This window comes from Cetorhinus maximus, chromosome 9 (genome assembly GCF_964194155.1).
Source record: "Cetorhinus maximus chromosome 9, sCetMax3.hap1.1, whole genome shotgun sequence".
NCBI lineage: Eukaryota > Metazoa > Chordata > Chondrichthyes > Lamniformes > Cetorhinidae > Cetorhinus > Cetorhinus maximus.
In genome coordinates, this window is record NC_135887.1 from 118068973 (window position 1) to 118090745 (window position 21773).

The following is a 21773-nucleotide window of genomic DNA, read 5'->3' on the forward strand; positions in this document are numbered from 1 at the left end:
AAACCAAGGCTTATGATCAGACTCTACTTCCATGTCTTTGCCATAGACAAACTGGTAGAAGCGTCCTAGGCCAAATGCAATTGCTAGCATTTCTTTCTCTACTTGGGCATACTGCTGCTGTGTTTCAGTCATTGCTTTTGAAACATGTGCCACTGGTGCCTCATTTTGCAAGAGGACAGCTCCCATGTCAGTCTTTGAAGCATCCACTGAGATCTTGACCAGCTGGCTGACATCGTAATACCTTAACACAGGTGCCTGGGTCAGTGTTCTCTTCAGATTGGTCAAAGCTTCCTGGTGACTTTGTTCCCAGTGCCATTCCACATCATTTTGCAGAAGTTCTCTGAGAGGTGCTGTCAGGTCTGACATGTTTTGAATGAATTTCCAAAGATAGGTCACCATTCTCAAAGCCTCTCCAAGTCTTTCTTACATTCTGTGGGTAGCATATTCACAACTGCTTCGATTTTACTCAGGTCCGTCTTCAGTCCCTCACTTGTTAGGACATGTCCCAAGTACTTGATTTCATGAAGACCTATTTTGCATTTTTCCTTCTTCAATTTGAGGTTCCTTTCCCAAGCTTTGTCATCACCTGCCTCAGTCGGTGAAAATGCTCCTTTCGTGAGGCTCCCCAGACCAGCACATCATCGATATAGTTTTCTACACCCTCTAACCGTTTAAACAGCTAGTGGGATTAGAATAGATAGGTGCTTGATGGCCGGCACAGACACGATGGGCCGAAGGGCCTGTTTATGTGCTGTATAACTCTGTGACTCACTGTTCTGTGGAACACCTCCGGAGCTGAATTAATACCAAAAGGTAAGCGTAAAAACCTGTATTGCCCATATGATGTGTTGAAGGTACAGGGGTAGGAGTTGTGTTCATCAGCTTTGTCTGCCCGAAGCCCGAACTTGCATCCAAGACTGAACAGTATTTAGCACCAGCTAGTTTACACGTGATCTCTTCTACTGTGGGCAGCTAGTAATGCTCTCTTTGTACTGCCTGTTTTAGGTCTCTGGGATCCAGACAGACTCGCAGATTCCCATCTGATGTTTCTACAGTTACAATTGGATTAACCCACTTTGTCGCTTCTTCAGTTTTCTTGATGATGTGAAGTTTCTCCATTCTGTCAAACTCTGCTTTCAGTCGATCTCTCAGCATTATGGTATTTTCTTGGGCGGGTGTATTTTGGTGTGTCACAGTTTGACAGTGGTTAGGCAGCCAATCCCCTGGAACACATCTTTATACTCGCTCAGGATGTCATCAGTGGTGACAGTCATTATTCTCTTGATTAGCTTCAGATTTTCACAAGCTTTGATTGCAAGAATAGGTTTTGCATCAGTTTTCACCACTATGAATGGAAGTGCTTGAGACTTTTTTGTAGTTCACTTTAAGTCTGCACTTGCCTTCCGCAATTTTTTCACCTGTAGAAGTAGACAGCTTCACTTTTGTTTTAGTTAGCTGTTTTTCTTTGCTTATCTTACAATACAGGCTTATGGGAATGACATTTGCTTGTGCACCTGTGTCAAGTTTGAAATTCACTATCATGTTGGCAATTTTTAAAACAACCTTTCACTTGTCTTCTTTGGAATTTGTTGTTACTGCGCCAATGAAAAGTTCAGTTTCAGTGTCTGTGTTATCATCTGCAATTGTGTGCACTTCCTTCGATTTAACACATCTTAGCGAAGTGATTTAGTTCATCACAGTTATTACGCTGCTTTCTGTAGGCTGGACAACTATGTGATTAACGCTCTGTTCTGCATTGGCTGCATTTAAATGTTTTAATAGCAGTTCTGTTCTTTTTACGTTCAGGCTGTCTATTTGTTCTTTCCTGGGGCTGTTTCTGTTTAACTGCATCTAACTGCTTGACTGTGTGTGGCTTATCATCTTCTGCCATCTGTTTAATCTAGCATTTTGTTGTCTCTGCTACTCTGCAGATATTTATTGCTTTTTCCAGCGTGAGATCAACTTCTCTCAAAAGCTGTTCTCTCAGAGAGGCTTTTGCGATTCTGCAAATTATTCTACCTTGGATGAGTGATTCTTTAAGCTCTTCAAATTCACACGATTTAGCTCATTTTCTCAGCCCAGTTAACTAATGTTGTTACTGCCTTGCGTGCACGTAAAAAATCTGTATCTTTCATACGTGATGTTTTTCTTAGGGCTGCAATAGGCTTCAAATTTTTCCATTATTTCTTTCAAATCATTTAGTTTCTCATCACTTTCAAATGTGAATGTGTTATATCCTTCTAGGGCTGCTTCCCCTGCTACGTGAAGAAAGATAGGAGACTGTACCTGAGGGTCTTTTTTATCACTGCCCATCGCTATGAGGTACAGACCGAATCACTGCTGGAATCTCCTCCAGTTTTCTGCGAGATTTCTCTCCAAACTGAGCTCTGTCGGTGGTTTCAGAACCTCCATTGTTGCATTTAGTTTACTTCTGACACCATGCCTTGTTTTTTGTTTCAATGATGCACACAGGGCCTCGACATTGTAATTAAGCTAACTTTATTGATAACACATTTTCCTAACATGAACACATACTAACTGCATTCTATCAAGAAATGTGCTATCTGACTTCACCCCCCAGGTCAGGTGACCCCTTATCTAGCACAGAGTACCATATTGTATCTAATACTGGAGTCCATTACCACAACCAACTATTATCATGACACCACTTCATTCTGAAGTCAAGTCCAGCAATGTCTTTGGATTTGACCTGTTTACATAAGGATTGATGCAATGTCGAACTGCAATGTTGTAGTTGTAGTACAAGTGAAGATCTAAAGGCTCTGATTTAATGTATGTAAATTTGGCACACCCTTCAAAGTAGAGCACTTGCTCTAATCCCTGCTGCTGAGCTTTACCACACCTAGACTTGAAAAGGATTGAAATATGAGCCTATAGTTAGAAGTATGGTACCAGTATAGCAAGATATTCTTGTGACACATGTGATTTGCACTCTGATTATTCAGCACTGAGCGACTTGCAGTGCTGTACGTATTAGGTTGCAGTAATCAACTTAATATCCTTAGTAAAAATGTAAAGCTCTTTAGCGCCTATTTTTAGTTCCATGTTGTTAACTCTTTGACTTATTTTGCACTGTCTGCAAAGTACTTAATATATATCAAACATAAATGTTCACTTATTCTGCTGTATTTGTGCTTTCAGTTGTGTTCTGTAGTTTTACACATTTTTTGAGTGTGCATTTTAAAGATAAAATTTTCCAGCCTTCCGAGCGAGGGCTTATCCAAAATCTGTTCATTCCTTGCCAACTCGAGGCAGTTGAAGACCCCTGGCTTAATCTCCCATGTCTCTTAGCACCATAGTTGTTGACAGCACAAAATGTGGCCGTGCCTCACGTCTGTCATTAAAAAAAATTATCCTTCCATGGGATGTGGATGTTGCTGGCTGGGTCCGCATTTATTGTCCATCTCTAATTGCCACTGAGAAGGTGGTGGTGAGCCGCCTTTGAGAACCGCTGCAGCCCATGTGGTGTAGGCGCACCTACTATGCTGTTAGGAAGGGAATTTCAGGATTTTGACCCAGCTACAGCGAAGCAATAGCAATATAGGGCTGGATTTTCATCCTCAAGGTGGGTAGCAGGAGTTGGGAAAATTCCTGGATTAGCCTATCTGCAAGGGCTGGATTTTCATTGTGAGGGTGGGGGTTGGCGGGGGTGTGCGGTTGCTCAGGTGCAGGCTGCAATAGGGCCAGCTGACCCAGGAAAATGTTTGGAGGCAGCCTCAGAGGCTGCCAGGTGCAGAGTTGGGCTGTTTAAAAGGCCCGCTTTGATGCTGTAGGATTTTGTCCTTGTTATAATAAAAACAGAAAGACCCTCTAGCCCTCATCCCTCACACCCCCTCATCCCATACAAACTCTCCATTCCCCTCACCGACCCTCTATGGCTCCTCATACTTCACCCTACCATGCCAAGCTATGTCCCCAAAGTAACCCTTATGGCCCCCATGCCATGTTATGCGCCTAAATTATCCCCTATTGGCCCTCATGTTGCACCCATGCCAAGCTACGGCATTCCATTTCACTGACTATACTGTGTTTAGAAGCAGTGAATGCTATCATGACAGTAGGAAGTGTAAAAAAAGCTTCTTTAAAAAAAACAGTCATTCATCGATAAATTTCCACTTCCTTAAAACAAAACTCCCTTTTACTACAGCCCAATAAAAATGTCAACCATCCAAGCCCTTTAAAGTATCAACAGCAGAAACTGCCAGCACTCAAAACCTCTTTATTTTGTGTAAATAAACATTGTGAAATTGACAGCATAGATCAGAGATCCAGGGCTGTCAATCAAGCAATGTTTTCCCTGCAGTTCAGGTGTTTCAGCAGGCTTTGGCTGAGAGCCCAGAAACTCATTAGCCTGTTGAAACAAGATAAAGAGATTGGAAGTTCTTGTAGTTTATGCTATTGATACTATAAAGGGTCTGGATGATTGACAATTTTATTGGGCTGTAGTAAAAATCAGTTTATTTTAAGAAGGTGGAAAGTTATCAATGAATAACTTTAAAAAAAATCTTTTTTACACATTCTACTATCACTATAGTGTTCATTGCATCTATACAGTGTATAGTGGGTGAATGGGCTTAGAAATGCCAGAGCTTGGCATGGGGGGAGTGAAGGGCCATGGTGGGAGTGGTGGGGAACCTACATTGGCGTGGGGGCATGAGGGGCCATATACGTTGTTTTCAGGGGTATACCTTGGCATGGAGGGGAATGAGTGGCCACAGGGACTGTTTGAGGAGTCATACCTTGGCATGGGACATGAGGAGTACCTTTTGAACTTGCTGTTCAAAAGGATCCCTCTGCAGATTGTGGCCATGAACCACAAATCTTTGAAAATCTGCCCAGATTCCATGAAAATCGTAGAGCACTAGGACATACCTGTCCCCCTAATGGTGCTGGCCATGTTGGCAATGCAGGGTCTGGGCTCATGACCTGAACAAGCCTGCATCCTTAAAAGGCATTCCTGAATGGGATTGGGAATGCTGGAATCAGGATCCGCCTGCCATTTTTAAAGGGATCCAGAGTCAGCAAAAATCCAGCCTATAGTTCCAAGTCAGGGTGGTATGTAACTTGGAGGGGAACTTGCAGGTGATGTTATCCACCTGCAGAAAGGTGGAGGTCTTCCATCACACTCCTGACTTGTGCCTTGTAGATGGGGACAGGCTCCTGGGAGCCAGGAAGTGAGTTACTCGCTGCAGAATTCCCAGCCTCTGACCTGCTCTTGCAGCCACAGTATTTATATGTCTGGTTAAGTTAAGTTTCTGATCAATGGCAACCCCCAGGGTATTGATAGGGGGGGATTCAGCAATGGTAATGCCATTGAATGTCATGGGGAGATGGTTAGATTCTCTCTTGGTGGAGAGGTCATTGCCTGGCACTTGTATGGTGTGAATGTTACATGCAACTTATCAGCTTGTTTCTGAATGGTGTCCAGGTCTTGCTGCACATGAACACGGATTGCCTTAGTATCTGAGGAGTCACGAATGGTACAGAACATTGTGCAATCATCAGCGAACATTCCCACTCTGACCTCATTATGGAGAGTAGGTCATTGATGAAGCACCTAAAGGTGGTTGGGCCTAGGACACCACCCTGAGGATCTCCTGCAGTGATGTCCTGGGGCTGAGGTGATTGACCTCCAACAACTACAACCATCTTCTTTTGTACTAGGTATGACTCAAACCAGTGGAGAGTTTCCCTCCCACCGATTCCCGTTGACTCCAATTTTTCTTGGATTCCTTGATACCACTTCTGGCTGAAGATGGTTGCAAATGCTTCAACCTTGGCCTTTGCACTGATGTGCTGGGGTCTTCCATCATTAAGTATAGGGATGTCTGTGGAGCCTCCTCCTCCATTTAGCTGTTTAATTGTGCACCACAATTCACAACTGAATGTGGCAGGACTGCAGAGCTTGGATCTGACCCATTGGTTGTGGCATCGCTTAGCTCTGTCTATCGCATGCTGCCTCTGCTGTTAGGCATGCAAGTAGTCCTGTGTTGTAACTTCATGTTTATGCATGCCTGGCATGCTCTCCTGAACTCTTCATTGAACCAGGGTTGATCCCCTGGCTTGCTGTTAATGGTATAGTAGGGGGATATTTAGAGCCATGAGGTTACAGATTGTGGTTGGAAATAGTTATGCTGCCACTAATGGCCCACAGCGCTTCATGGATGCCCAGTTTTGAGTTGCTAGATCTGTTTGAAATCTATCCTAATTAGCATGGTAGTGCCACACAACACGGTGGAGGGTATCCTCTTTGTGAAGATGGGACTTCGTCTCCACAAGGACTGTACGGTGGTCACTCCTACCAATACTGTCATGGACAGACGGGTCTGCGATAGGTAGATTGGTGAGGACAAGGTCAAGTAGGTCTTTTCCTCCTGTTCGTCCCCTCACCACCTGCCGTAGACCCAGGTTAGCAGCTGTGTCCTTTAGGACTCGGCCAGCTCAGTCAGTAGTGGTGCTACCAAGCCATGCTTGGTGATAGATATTTACATCCCTCACCCAGAGTACATTTTATGTCCTTGTCACCCTCAGTACTTCTTCCAAGCGGTGTTCAACATGGAGAGCACTGATTCATCAGCTGCGGGTAGGGGGAGGTAGGTTGTAACCAGCTGGAGGTTTTGTGGCCCATGTTTGACCTTAAGCTATGAAACTTCTTGGGGCCCAGAGTCAATGTTGAGGACTAGGACGGTAATTCCTTCCCGACTGTATACCACTGGTGGGACAGGACATACCTAGGGATGGTGATGGTAGTGTCTTGGATATTGTAAGGTATAATTCTGTGAGTATGACATGCCAGGCTGTTGCTCAACTAGCCTGTGGGATAGATCTCCCAATTTTGGCACAAGACAGCAGATAATAGTAAGGCGGACTTTGCAAGGACCACAGGGTTGGATGTGCCATTTTTGTTTCCAGTGCCTAAGTCAATGTTGGGTAGTCTGTCCAGTTTTATTCCTTTTTGACTTTTCTGTAGCGGTTTGATTCAACTGAGAGGCTTGCTAGGCCATTTCAAAGGGAATTTAAGAGTCAACCACATTGCAGTGGGTCTGGAGTCACATGTAGGCCAGACCAGCTAAGGCCAGCAGATTTCCTTCCCTAAAGAACACGAGTGAACCACCTTTCAACATCTTCTACATCCTCACTCGCACCATTCCCACTGGGCTTGTGGGGTTAAAACTCCATTTTATCTGATGGCCCTTTTGCTCTTCTTGTCTCCTTGTTACTCTTGGTGGTGTTTTGAAGAAATTAAAATAATCTCAATCCATTTTCACCAATGTTTCTGATTTCTTTTTGGTTTTCTCTTTTGCTGGGGCTGATGTGTTGGGAGAGTTCAAACCCCTGTGTTACATTAAATTCTTCCACACGTTTGTAATCTGATAAATATTTTGATTCCAATGAGAACACTTTTTAAAAGACCAAACTGGCAGGGATCATGATGGACAGATTTGGACTAGCCATGATGCACGTAGAGACCAATACCCTTTAAAAAGAGATATGAATTTGCCAGTGTCCAACACACAGGACCACATGACAACATTTTACATGTTAAGACTTTTGCTGTAATAAACAAACTAAAATCAAACTCAACTAAACAGGGCTTAGTCAGCAACTATTACACTAAACTACAGAAAAGATGTTCCCAATTAATGTCTGAACACAACCGAAAACCCCACAACATGTTTATACAATACATTGCACTCTCCACAGAGATGTATTCTTATAGTTAAAGCACAAAGCTCCTCCTGGATTTAACAAACTCACTTTTCCCTGATTCCCCAAAGTGGAATTTTCTAGTATCCTATTAAGCAAAGTCCCCATTACTCAACCCTTTGAACATAATCGAATGGACTTCCAAGGTGTTCTCAAGTGATTCCGTGGTCTTTAACTCATCACAATTCTTGTTTCCTCGAACAGCCATTCTGCCATCACCAGCACTCCACTCGATGAATAATCCAAAAGTAGTTCTTCTGCCTGGCAAAGCAGCACCGGTTCTGGATCTTCTTCCCCAAATCTCTTTGTCCGACTGCTCAGTCTGGGCAGCACTAAGGCTAGCTGCCTCCTCCTTTGTGTCCAGGTGTTAAAGATTTCACCTTACTTTTGAAAGGTTTTGACCCGGGCCCCTGTCCCCTTAGAAACCTAGTCACACAAGCTTGTCCCCAGATAGCTCCCATATGAGCTCAAACGGGCTTGTCTCCAGAAAGGTCTCACAGGAGGTGTCAGCTGCCTCTGCAAAATACTCCATTTTACTTTGAATTAACCGTCTTATAAATTTGCATTCGTCTCATCGTTTTAATTCTCTCAAAGCTTCTAATTCTCAACAGCTGCGTAACTAGTCTGTAAAATTCTGAGCAATCAGAAGCCCTTTAAATCTTGGTGAAAGTCAAAGCTGAAGCACAGTGAACCTGAAGAGAAAGCAGTTGAGTTCAATTGTGACATAACCTGCTCATTGAGGAAACTGATGGGACCAAATACAATGTTGGTTATAAACCTTGCCTGATTTTACTCTATTCTTATTGAGGGGATGCGGGTGTCACAGGCAAGGGCAGATTTATTGCTCATTATGAATTGCCCTGGAGAAGGCGGTAGCAAACCACCTTCTTGAATACACCTGGGTGGCTTGCTAGGCAGTTTAGGGAGTGTCTGCCCCATTGCTGTAAGTCTGGAGTCACATATAGGCCAGACCAGGCAAGGACAGCAACTATTATCCTATAGGACATTAGTGAACCCGTTGGATTTTTATGACAACCTGGTAGTTCTCTCATCCTCTGGCACCTCCCCGGTAGCTAAGGAAGATTGGAAGGTTATGGCCAACCCTTCCACTATCTCCACTCCCAATTCCTTTAGCAACCTGGGATACAAGCTATCTGGACCAGGCGACTTATCCACTATAAGCATAGCCAGCCGTTCCAGTACATCCTATGTCTCAATTTTCACCCCATCCATTTCAGCCACTATCTCCGCTTCTACCAATATTTTAACAGCATCCTCTTCCTTAGTAAATACCAACACAAAAGTGCTCATTAAGTATTCTACCCTTGCTCTGCACCTCTAAGCATCTATCTTCCTCTTTCTCCCTTATTCATAATATTATTAGCAAATCTCTTTGCTAGTTTTCTTTCTGAAAAGTTGAATCTTTTTTGTTTGTTCATCCTGCACTTGTATTTCAGGTAGGCCTGTTGCCCAGTCGAAGGGAAATTGCCTGGAAGAGTCACATCACCCTTCCTTTGGCAATGTAAACTCTATTGTTTCTGACTGGTCAGCATCCCTTTTACTCCTTTCAGAACCAGATGGCTCAGTGGGTAACATTCTTGCCTTTTGAGTCAGTAGATTGTGGGTTTAGGTCCCAGTCCAGAAATTTGAGTGCAAAGCCTGGGCTGATGTTCCAGTGCCGTCTGATGAAACCTCTGCCAGTGCAGCACTCCATCTTTTGGTTGAGATGTTAAACCAAAGTCATGTCTGCTCTCTCAGGTAGACATGAACAATCCCATGGCACTATTGTGAAGATCATAGGAATTCTTCTCTGTGTTCTAGATAATATTCATCACACATCAACAAACATCACTAAAGCACGTTATCTGGTCATTATCAGATGACTGGTTGTGAGAGTTTAGTATGTACAAAATTGGAGGCCACATTTCCTACATTACGACAGTGGTTACAATTCGAAAGTACCTAATTAATTATAGCTTCTGGGGTATCCTGAGGTTGTGAAAGGAGCTATATAAATGAAAGGTTTTTTTGGCTGCTCCTACAATTCTGCCTCCTGTGCAACCTTGATTTTAATCCTTCCACCATTGGTGAACTTCAGCGGCCTAGGCATTAAACCCTGGAATTCCCTCCCTAAATCTCTCCACTTCTCTACGCCTCTCTCCTCCTTTAAGATTCTTCTTAAAACCTACGCCTCTCTCCTCCTTTAAGATTCTTCTTAAAACCTACGCCTCTCTCCTCCTTTAAGATTCTTCTTAAAACCTACGCCTTTCTCCTCCTTTAAGATTCCTCTTAAAACCTACCTCTTTGACCAAATTTTTGGCCACCTGATCTGATATCTCTGTATGTGGCTTGGCGTCAAATCTTGTTTGCTAATGTTCCTGTGAAGCGCTTTGGGTAATTTTACTATGTTAAAGAGATGGTATGAATGCAAGTTATTGTTGCATCCACAACTTATCATTTTTCTTTTGTCATTGTTTTCATCTGAAGTGAACAGAAGAAATTTAACACTGATCATGTCTTCACAGTGCCAGAGCAATTTCTTGCCCTAAGTGTGCTCTTTAGTTGAATCAAAGCTTTTGTTGGACTACTCACCTTCAAATTTTTCATACTTTCTCATGATGTTTTTCTACTAACAATGAGCTATCGGTGGTATCTTTCACTAAAAGCAAAGCCTGCAACTCTCCTCCTCTCCCTGATTGCTTTAAATGCAGCAACACAAAATCAGTTCTCAGGATGATCCAGTATTTACATGGCTAAGTGTCCAGTAGTGGCTGCATTCCTCTGGGATGTCCACCTTGACATAGGTGTGGAGGTGTCAGCTGTGGCTCAGTTCATAGCACCCTCGCCTTTGAATCAGAGGGATGTAGGTTCATGTCCCACTCCCGGAAAACCAAGAACTGTGATTGTACTCGAAAGAAGTTGACATAGGTGTGGTGCCTTCATACCACAAGCCCCTTAAAACTCAAAGTATATCGCCCAAATTGCCTGATGCCATCATTCAGAGTCCTCATAAAAGTATTTGCCATGAGTGGAAGTCATTTTTGAAACCACAACCCCCTGACTGAGCTTGACATAGACTCATGCTGACCTATGATTCAATGTCGTGACAGACTATGCCAGAGGCAGAGTATCACAATCAATTACTATACTGACATAGATGTTGATTGTCAGTGAATGTGTACATATTTAACATTAGATATGCTTTGTGTGCTTTTGCAGTAAAATTGTCGAACGGATAGATGATAATCAGGATCAGCATGTGACCACTGAAGAGCTGAAGGCATGGATTATACGGGTGCAGAAACGTTATATTTATGAAAATGTAGCAAAAGTGTGGAGGGACTATGACCTGAACAAAGACAACAAAATTTCCTGGGAAGAATACAAAAAAGCAACATATGGCTACTACCTTGGTATGTCTATTCTGGTCCAATACTCCTGTCTGTTCATCTGATTTGATACTGTCTGAGTGGATGTGGTAAATATCAAGTTTATAATACTATTTGCATTAAAGGAGTACACAGTGGTGGTTATGGTCCTGCACTGAGCAGCCCAGAGGTTGGGAGTTCATATCTCACAACAAGGAGTTATATTTATATAGTGCTTTTAAGTAATAAAGCAGCCCAAGGCACCTCACAGGAAAATTATAAAACAAAATTAGACTCTGAACCACATAAGGAGATATTAAGACCAATAACCAAAAGCTTGGCTTAATAGGTAGGTTTTAAGGAGAATCTTAAAGGAGAGGAGAGAGAGGCGGAGGGATTTAGGGAGGGAATTCCAGAGCTGGGGGCCTAGGCAACTGAAACTCAGTCACCAATGAGAGATTAAAATTGCAGATCCTCAAGAGGCCAGAATTAGATGAGTGCAGATATCTCTGACGGTTGTGGGGCTGGAGAAGGTTACAGGGATAGGAGGAGGTGAGACCATGGAAGGATTTGAAAACAAGGATGAAAATTTTGAAACTGAGGTGTTGCTTAACCAAGAGCCAGTCTAGGTCAGCGAGCAGAGGGCGATGGGTGAGCAAGATTTGGTGCAAGTGAGGACATTGGCAGTAGAGTTCGGATGACCTCAAGTTTACGGTGGGCAGGTGGGAGGCTGTTAGGGCATGAATTAGTATAATCAAGTCTAGAGATAATAAGGACATGAATGAGTGTTTCAACACAGCAACATTTAATTCATCATAGCATCAAAAAGCAAATATGAACATTTCTGGATTGTTGCATTAATGGAAACGACAGTTGGATGTGCTGATCTGATATCAACTGTTCTACGTTATCACCCTCAGTGAGCCAACAGCAAATGCAGTATTCAGGTGAAATAGGGTTAGAGGGTGGGGAAGGGAGAGGAGATGGGGGTGAGGGTAATTAGACCAGAGTGAATCCACATAATTCAGCCCCCAGTCTCAAGTCATATATTCTGCCATTGCTTTTGTATTTTTGTGGTAAATCGCGATGTCATGCTGTAACTACACCCACAGCCAGTGGTGGCATTCCATCCAGCAAGAAGGTATATAGTGTTAAAAACAAAAAACTGTGGATGCTGGAAATCCAAAACAAAAACAGAAATACCTGGAAAAACTCAGCAGGTCTGGCAGCATCGGCGGAGAAGAACAAAGTTTCGAGTCCTCTGTTGAAAGGTCATGAGGACTCGAAACGTCAACTTTGTTCTTCTCCGCCGATGCTGCCAGACCTGCTGAGTTTTTTAAGGTATATAGTGTGACAAGTCTAGATAAGCTGCTTCCACTATAACTGTGGGTGCAGGAAGTCATTGTTATAAAAGTTCACAATGAATGTGTACAAACATCTGATTCTTAATAGAATATAAACTGAGACAAAATTTAGAATTATGCAATCAGAGCACATAAAGGGGCCATTCAGTCCATCTGACCTCTGCAGGTACTTTGAAAGAGCTATCTAGTCAATCCCACTTCCTGCTCTTTCCTCATAATACTGCAAATTTCTCATTTTCAAGTATTGATCCAATTCCCTTTGAAAGTTACTGTTGAATCTGCTTACACCACCCTTTCAGGTAATGCATTCCAGATCACAATAACTCATTGCAGAAAACAAATTCTCCTCACCTCTCCTCAGGTTCTTTTGCTAAGTACTTAAATCTGTGTTTTCCGGTTACCAATCTTTTTGCCACTGGAAACAGTTTCCCCTTGTTTACTCTACAAAAAAAAAACCCCCTCAGGATTATGAACACCTCCTTCAAATTCTCCCTTAACCTTCTCTGCTCTAAGGAGAGCAAATCCAACTTCTCCAGTCTCTCAACATAACAGAAGGCCCTCATTATTATTTGTATAAACACATTTGGGTACATATGCATTATGTATGCATTGGATATTCTAAGCCATTTTGGCAGATCCATCCTATTGACCCAGGCTGAATTCTTTTTCTCTCTAGTCCATTGCTATTGACCTCTACTGGAAAATGCTTATGTGCAAACGTATAGAAACAATAAAAATAACAAATTTGGCACAAGTGCAAGTTTTTCCCCATTTTTGAATTTTATTTTTGACAACTAAAATAATATCCTCGCTGCTGGAAGAAGTTTATGTTCAGATGTTGTACATGCACTTGTTTAAGAATCGTCATAGTCTGAAAGTTTCATACCTTGATTTAGTTCTCAAAGAGTTGGTCCTGTTTGGCTATGACTGTGTTGGAATTTGATCCTGCTTGTGTACCCATATCTTGAAGTTCATCCACCAACACCTTGAAATACTAAATGCCACATTTACTGAATTTGATGAGTGGTTTCCTCTCACTAAATTGGTGGTTCCTTTTGAAAAGCGGGTGTACTATGTGAGCTGTAAGTGTGTGCAAACCACCAGCGTGCCACTTGGGAACTGAATCAGCATCAATGGAGATCCCTGTGTGTTGAGGTTTGTAATATGCACACAGCAGTCACCGAAACAGCAATTAAAATCCCCAAACTTGATTATCAGTGACTAAATTCGGTGATATTAGCAGATGAATGCCTAATGAGTTCTTGGGACAATGCTCTGTCCGCTATTTCAGTGGCGATATTAACTGTTTGGAAATAAGTGAGTAATGCCTGTGTTAATGTAGAGGGCTGAGGAATTCACTACTTGTTAAACATTCATTCGCTAATGTGATCAGCAGTAATTTCTCGGTCTATAATCAGTAAAAATGTCCACCCACCCACCACTTAATTTATTTTTATCCGTTAGAAAGAATACTCTTTCATCAGGGATTTAGTAGGACATGGCGAATACCATTTCTTCTTTGAAAAGGATTGCCCATGGTATTCTTTTCTTATTGCCTTGCAGCTGCAGTCTGTCCATGTGAGGGCAATTTTGTACCCATAGCACTAGCTGGTGTTATGTCACTGATCGTGCTCCTGGAATCCTACAGCAATTACAGTCCCAGACTGTTTCATGCAGGAGAATAGAGTGCTGGGGAAAAGAACAAATCTGAGCAGATCCGTTTTGTTAAAGGAACAACCCGTAGCTTGCTTTGTAAACACAGTAATCCATTCCCATTGCCTCTGTGCATATTTTTGCAGCAAGCTGGTTTATATTTAAAGTGACATGACCGATTTGAACTACTTGGTGCTCTCAACTATTTCTGGAAATGTGCAGTATACAAAGTTTGATTCATAGATCTTTGGGTCACAGAGGTGTGTAACAGAATGCTGATTTATTTTTGTACCATGCAAGTTCAAATAAATTAGAGCCCCATACTCTAAAGAGAAAGTTACCACAACACCTCCCTGCAGAATACAAAATATTAAATGACACAAATGGACAAAGCAATCCACTTGATCTGCATCCAACCCACAGACTTAAACTCCATCATCTTTGACCAGCGATCACAGTTTGGACCTTCTACAAGATGCACTGCAGCAACTTGCCAAGGCGCTTTCAACAGGACTTCTCAAACCCCTGATCCCTAACATCTGGAAGAACAAGGCTAGCAGGCATTTGAGAACACAGCTCCAGGTTCTCCTCTAAGTCACATACCATCCTGACTTGTAGATATATCCCTGTTCCCTCATTGATGCCTGTTTGAAATCCAAGAGCCCCCCCCCTACCTAACTAAAGCATCTTCACCATACAGACTTCAGTGATTCAGGAAGAAGGCCCATCACCACATACTTAGGGTAGCTAGGGATGAGCTATAACTACCAGTCTTGCCGGCAATGCCCACGTCCTGAGAATGAATTTTTTAAAATGGTGCATCAGGAATATTACATCAGCACAAAGTAAAGGGCAGAATGGTAAAGGATAAACTTTAAAGTTGTCCCAAATGTTGCTGGAGGCTAAGCTAAGATGGTTGGGTTAATATAAATACTTCAAAGGGCTGGATGGCCAATTCTCTCTCTGATTGCTTTTATGTTCTCTAGTGCCAATAATGTTTGTATTTTGTTATTCTGACTTCTGAGTTCAATTTATTTTTACAGATTTTCTGTGTTCTTTAGCTGTAGGGCTGTTTAAAGATATAAACTGTCGCTGGATTTAAGGGCCAGGATTTTCCAGTCCCACCCGCCATAGGGACCGGAAATCCCCACCCGAAGTCAATGGACCTTTGGCTGGTCCATCAAATTTTCCATCCTGCCCGCGATGATTCCCACCATGAGTGGGATCGGAAAATCCCGATGAAGGTTTTGGTTGAGCTAATATTAGCCTGATATTATTTAAGTAATAATATTTCCTGCCTTTAATTTTACCATCAATATTTTCATTGTCCTTGAGATTAACAGCTGATCTCAGTGTGGTTTTGAACAAGTGGTACCGTTAAGTACATGTTAAGAGGGACATCTTAAATAACTCTAGTGTGGAGGAATCAAACCTGGCACCAGAAAACTGTGCCCTATTTGCAAACAATGGCCCCATTATTAATGCCAGTTAACCCCATTTTATTTCTTGACACTTAAATGACTTGCCCATCTCTGGTCTAGAGGTTAAAGTCACAGCAAGTGTTGTTGCTGCTGTCGTTGGCCTCAAGTCAGCCTGAAATTAAGATGGTGATATCCCAACACAATGCCTGATGTTCCTCAGAGAGACCTCACAAGTGAGAATTGCTCTGATACTGAGAAAAGCAATGACCACAACTTCAAGTTATTTCTGCCCTATATTCAAGTTCTATCACTCGATTCATACACTCTTACCACTAATAAGAGGACAGAAAGATCCCATTATCCCCAAATAGCAAGATTGATACATTTTTTTGCTTTTTGTTTTTTTCCAGAGCACCATCTACACCTCCCTGGGTTTATTTAAAACAATAATCAAAAATTCACAAATTCAGGTCATTTGATAGATTAAAGCATTTGATAAGGAGTGCTACAACATACTACTGACTAGTTTTTAGTACATCCCTTTTTCTGAGGACCCCATTGACCTTAACATTTCTCTAAGTAGAAAAACTTCTCTGAGCTTCGACAGGAACTAAAACTGCATAAAATTTTCTTGTTTCAAAAAAATAAGTTCATTATTTTGAAATGCAAAAATGTGAAGGGATATAGATTTGACTTTTGGTACAGACAATTTGGTTTGTCTAGGGAGGTGATTTTGACTTTGTGGGATAGTATAAAATGGCTGATTGTGAAATAGCAGTCCATTTTCCATCTCTCTTGAATTCTATTTCTGTTCATTTCAATGGATTTGTGGAGAACACATGTATATTGCTAACAGCCTGTTTTTGGAACATGCTGTGCAATAAGGTGTGCATTATTACGCCCGCTGATACATTTTGAGTTTGCTTTGTGTTTATTTTGTTCATAAACTTTGCAACTGACAGAACAATGCCATGGTTTGGATTTTATGATGGCTTTTCTGCATGTCCTTACTTGAGGGCAGTATACATCATTACGGGTCATAGATTTGATACTCTCTCCAAATTTGTATACCACACCCTCTACATGTCCTTACTTTAGGGCAGTATACATCATTACGGGTGAAAGATTTGATACTCTCTCCAAACTTGGATAATATACCCTCTAATTTCTAGTAACCAAAGAGGTATAATTAGAAATTTGTTTTGTTTTATAGTCTGATATGGACATAGCTGTCACCACAGTTTCCTATCTAATCAGAGCTTTTTGATTCAACCACACACATTTAGCTGATTGGCAGCTGTAAAAGATGGATATAAACTTCCTGCTACACAATCTCAGCAAGCAAAGGACAATATTCCTATTTAAGTACTGAAGGTGCCTCGCACAGCCATGGCTATGTGTCACATGATGCATCCTGGTCATTTCCATCCTGGGAAAAATATTTTTCCTTTGAATAAAATGAAGAGATGAACTTCATTAAGGGACTGCTGCAATATGATTCTAATGTATAGACGATTCTGCATCTACTTTGTATAGCACTGAGTCCTGATATGACTCTGATGTATTGGAATTGTTGATGTGCTTTTAATGTCATTGGAGCTTTTGGTTGTTACGATGTGGGATGTGTCAAATGTAGTAGGTCTGGATTGCAACAACTCCATTAACTTAGAACCTGGCGTTTTGTGGACCACAGAGAACCCTGAAGAGTTTCAAGATGCAGCAGATCAGCTCAGCTTTAAGAAAATGCTTCCTCGAGATGAGCGGAGGTTCAAAGCTGCAGACCTAGATGGAGACATGGTGGCCACCAGGGAGGAGTTCACAGCCTTTCTTCACCCAGAGGAGTTTGAGCACATGAAGGAAATTGTTATTTACGTAAGTATGAAGCCTCCTTATTGCTTCTGAATCAGAGTATAGAATCAGACAATCTTGCAGCGCAGAGGGAGGCCATTCAACCTATCATGTCTGTGCCAGCTCTTTGAAAGAGTGAGGTGAAATAGGCAAAGCCTCTTTTTCAATAAATATATACATCACTTGCAAAGACATTCTCTATATCTCAAATCTCAAATGCTTGTCATTTTAGTGCTCTTAAAAAATGCTAATATTAAATTACTATAATTCAGTTATTGCCCCCATCTCATTTTTGAGATGCTGACAATGAATTCAGGTTACACCATGACTTCTTACTGAGAATTTATTCCCTTCTGTTCCTCCTCCCCTCCTCCCATCACTCACCATTGCTGCTACCATAGGGGCTGAAGGTAGTGGGGCTGTTTTAATTGCGTCTTTCAGGGTGGCACTGAGTTGCCCCAGTTTCACTTAACAAGAAGCCAGCGCCACAAGTGCCCTTTTAAGGGTACCGCTCAGATAAGAAACAAACATGTGGCCTAAGACGCTTAAAATAAAGCAACAAAGTACAAACCAAACCAACAAGGGCCTTAAGCATTAAATTGTGATGGCATCGTCCCTGCGTAGAAATTAAGCACCTTGCATTGGCTAGCGGTAGCCTTTGCTTGCCTCCCATTCTTTCCACATAAACCTAATTAGCATCCTTCCTTTGACTTTTAAGTTATTCCTATGCTTGTAACCTTGAGTAAATGTCTGCACGTGTCCCATCTCATCAGATGTTGACCACCAGATGGAACCTTTAGTTTAGTTATATGATAAATTCTGAACTAAACTCTAAAGTTTATTTGATAACTACATATAAACCATTCCTTCTCAGCTCTATCTTGCTCATATGATCCTAGTTGTTGAATGGAAAGGTTTTTTTATACTGCAGCAGTTAATGGATCTTTCAACATTTACTTCATTTGATTTAATATTGAAAACCAGAGGGTTGAGTAATCCAGGATCGGCTGCTAGGGGCATTAAGATCTTGTTGCTAAGGACGTTTTGCTACAAAACAATGGAGAAACAATGGGACTCCTTGTATTGCAATTCCCCGAATAGTAAACAAAAGATCATTTTCTTTATTATAACCAACAATCCTTAGGCGCAAAAGGTAGTCTCAGTGTTGCCGAGGTGATTTATGTAGAGAAGGAATGACTTAGGCTAGGATTTTATGGCCCCACTGTGACATGTCTCCCCCTGTCAGAGGCAGCGAGCCACTTAAATCTCCATTCAGTTCAGCGGGACCGTAATATCCCGCCGGGCAGGAGGAGCCTTAAATTGCCTGATCTTGGAGTTGTAATTAGGTTGAATAATTTGCATTGTTACATGTACAAATGAGTTAAGCCTCATATCACAGTTAAATACCCGTTCTTATTTGGATTCATACCACCAAATAGCGGCGCATTGCAAATGCATTTCAAGTGCATTTACGAGTGTGAGCAAGTCACGTGGTGGCACAGGCTACGGGAGAACTTTTGCGCGTTTGGTTCAAGCAACATATATTTGCTGCTGGCGAAAGTGAAAGCGCAAAGCCAGACATGGAAGAACAAGGACTGAAAGGTGGGGCATGATTCAGTGGTCAGCAAACAACGTATGGAAGATGGGAGGGAATATACTGTTCATGGAGTTGTGTAATAGATTTCTGAGAACAGTCAGTTGTAGGGAAAGCATTTTCTGGAATGTGGAGCAGAAAAGAAAAGACTTGAATTTATATCGTGCCTTCATGACCCCAGGATGTCCCAAAGCCACTGAAGTACTTTAGAAGTATTCTATTGTAATATTGGCTGTCAATTTATGCACAGCAAGCTCCCACAAAGAGGGGTGAGAATGATCAGATCATCTGTTTTTAAGGTGTTGGTTGAAAGATAATTATTGGTCAGGACATCTGAGGAGAAATCTTCAGGTGGTAAAGGATTTGGGGACAGAATAGTGAAGAACCAAGCGAGAGAGAGCGAGAGAGAGGAGGATGACATTTGTGAGACTGAAAGAATACTTTAAAATTAAAATGTCATTTTGCATTGCAGTGTGAATAGTAAGATTGTATGTTCATTTTCTGAGAGGACAGACTATTTTCGATGAATTAAGAACTGAATGTAGAAGACTGAATCAATGCAATTTAATACAAATAATAATACATTCAGGTATAGAGTCCTGAATGTATTAAGTGTCTTTCCCTGCTGTTCGTTTGAGTTCCTGGTAAGGTACAGCATTTGTGTATAATTGTGATCCAACCATTAACTGCGCCATTATTTATTTTTCTCTTTATTCATTGTGGGTATCACTGGCCAGGCCAGCATTTATTGCCCATCCCTAATTGCCCTTGCTCAGAGGGCAGTTAAGAGTCAACCACATTGCTCTGTGGGTCTGGAGTCATATGTAGGCCAGACCAGGTAAGGACAACAGATTTCCTTCCCTAAAGGGCATTAGTGAACCAGTTGGGTTTTTACAAGAATCGACAATGGTTTAATGGTCATCATCAGACTTTTAATTCCAGATTTTTATTGAATTCAAATTTCACCATCTGCCATGGTGTGATTTGAACCCAGGTCCCCAGGGCATTACCCTGGGTCTCTGGAATACCAGTCCAGTGACAATACCACTATGCCACTGCCACCCCATTTTCTCAAATAGCTGTAGTCAGCTCTTTCGCACATAACTGTTCAGATTTTGTTAGCTTTTGACTTAGTTTTTCCCTCAACCAACATCACTAAACCAGATTATCTGATCATTATCACATTGCTGTTTGTGAGAGCTTGCTGTGCACAAATTGGCTGCAGCATTTCCTATCATACACTCCATTGGCTGTAAAGCACTTTGGGATGCCCTGAGAACTTGCAAGGTGTTCTAGAAATGCAACAATATACTTTATAAAAAACTGGTTCAGCATCAATAAGAATATTGGCCTGGATTTTCACCAAGTCGAGTTGACTCTGGAGCCCTTTAAAAATGGCGGACGGGTCCTGATTCCATGATTCCCAACTCCATTCTCAGGCTGTGCAATTTTAGGGGGTGCCTTTAAAGGGTGCGGGCTGTTTCCTGTCAGAAGCCTGCATCCAGCACTCCTGACCTGGCCAACTCCATTGGGGAGATAGGTATCTTGTACTTTTTGGCAATTTTCATGGAGTTGTATGAGGTTTTTAAAGAGCTGGTGCTTCACACCCCTTAGAGGAGCCATGAACCCTAATCTGCAGGAGAGGACCTTTCAAAAGGTAAATTCAAAAGGTCCTCCTCATGTCCCCTCATCTATCCCTCAGGAGCTTCATGCTCCTTATGCTCCCTATGCCAGGCTTTGCCCTTCTATTCACCCCCTATGTCCCTTCATGCCCCCTGTGCCAAACTCTGGCACTTCATGCCCATTGACCCACTGCAGAAAAAACTTATGAGAATGGTTCCAGGGATGAGGGATTACAGTTACATGAAAAGGCTGGAGAAACTGGGGATCTCTTTAGAGAAGAAAAGTTTGAGAGATGAAGGGTCCAGTAGATGAAGAGAAATTGAACCCATTGACAGAAGGGTCGAGAACTCGAGGACACCAATTTTAAGGTGAACCAACGCGGTGACATGAGGAACAACATTTTTTTTTATGCAGCAAGTGGTCAGGATCTGGAATGCACTGCCTGAGAGTGTGGTGGGGGCAGATTCAATCGTGGCTTTCAAAAGGGAATTGGATAATTAATTACCTGAAGAGAAAAAACATACAGGACTACAAGGAAAGTGCAGGGGAGTGGGACTAGCTGAGTTATTCTTGTAGAGAACTGACATGGACATGATGGGCTGCATGTCCTCTTTTTGCTCTGTAACCTTTCCATGATTCTATATTCCTAAGCCATTTTTCTTTAGTTTCAGCTGCAGGATAACTATGAATACACGGGCTAGAGTACAAATCTGGTCAATTGACATTAATACTTATTTAATGGGCAGAATTTTACGCTCGGTGTGTGGACGCGCGCCCGACACGCCCGAGCATAAAATAACACGCGACGACGATGGGCATACATCCTGACGTCATCACACACTCGCGCGATATTTCATTCGGCGGCTGCGCGCCCGCCAATAATTAAAAGGCCTATTAAGGCCATTAACAAGCTAATTAAATTCAAATTTACGCTGCCCGTCCAATCTTATGGTTGGCGGGCAGGCAAAACGGCCAAGCAGCCTTTATGTTTTTTTAGGAAACCTCATCCATGAGCGGGATGAGGTTTCCTAAAGCAAATAAACATTAAATAAAAACTTTATTTTGGAATTAAAAACATGTCCCATCTCATGTGACAGGGGATTTGTTTTATTAAACTTTTAACTAAAACAAAAATAGCTGGAAAAACTCAGCAGGTCTGACAGCATCTGTGGAG

General features: G+C 42.0%; 1 protein-coding gene across 3 annotated transcripts in view; it reads left to right on the forward strand.

The window, feature by feature from the left end:
• Nucleotides 1-21773, forward strand: part of rcn1 (reticulocalbin 1, EF-hand calcium binding domain) — a 47419-nt gene that overhangs the window by 10388 nt on the left and 15258 nt on the right. For all 3 annotated transcript variants that reach the window (XR_013577592.1, XM_078549432.1, XM_078549433.1), the window contains exons 2-3: nt 10948-11141; nt 17228-17406. Coding sequence is in view for 2 of the 3 variants with exons in the window: in XM_078549432.1 (XP_078405558.1) it covers nt 10948-11141; nt 17228-17406 (373 nt within the window). In the remaining variant the exon portion in view is untranslated. The remainder of the gene's footprint in view (nt 1-10947; nt 11142-17227; nt 17407-21773) is intronic.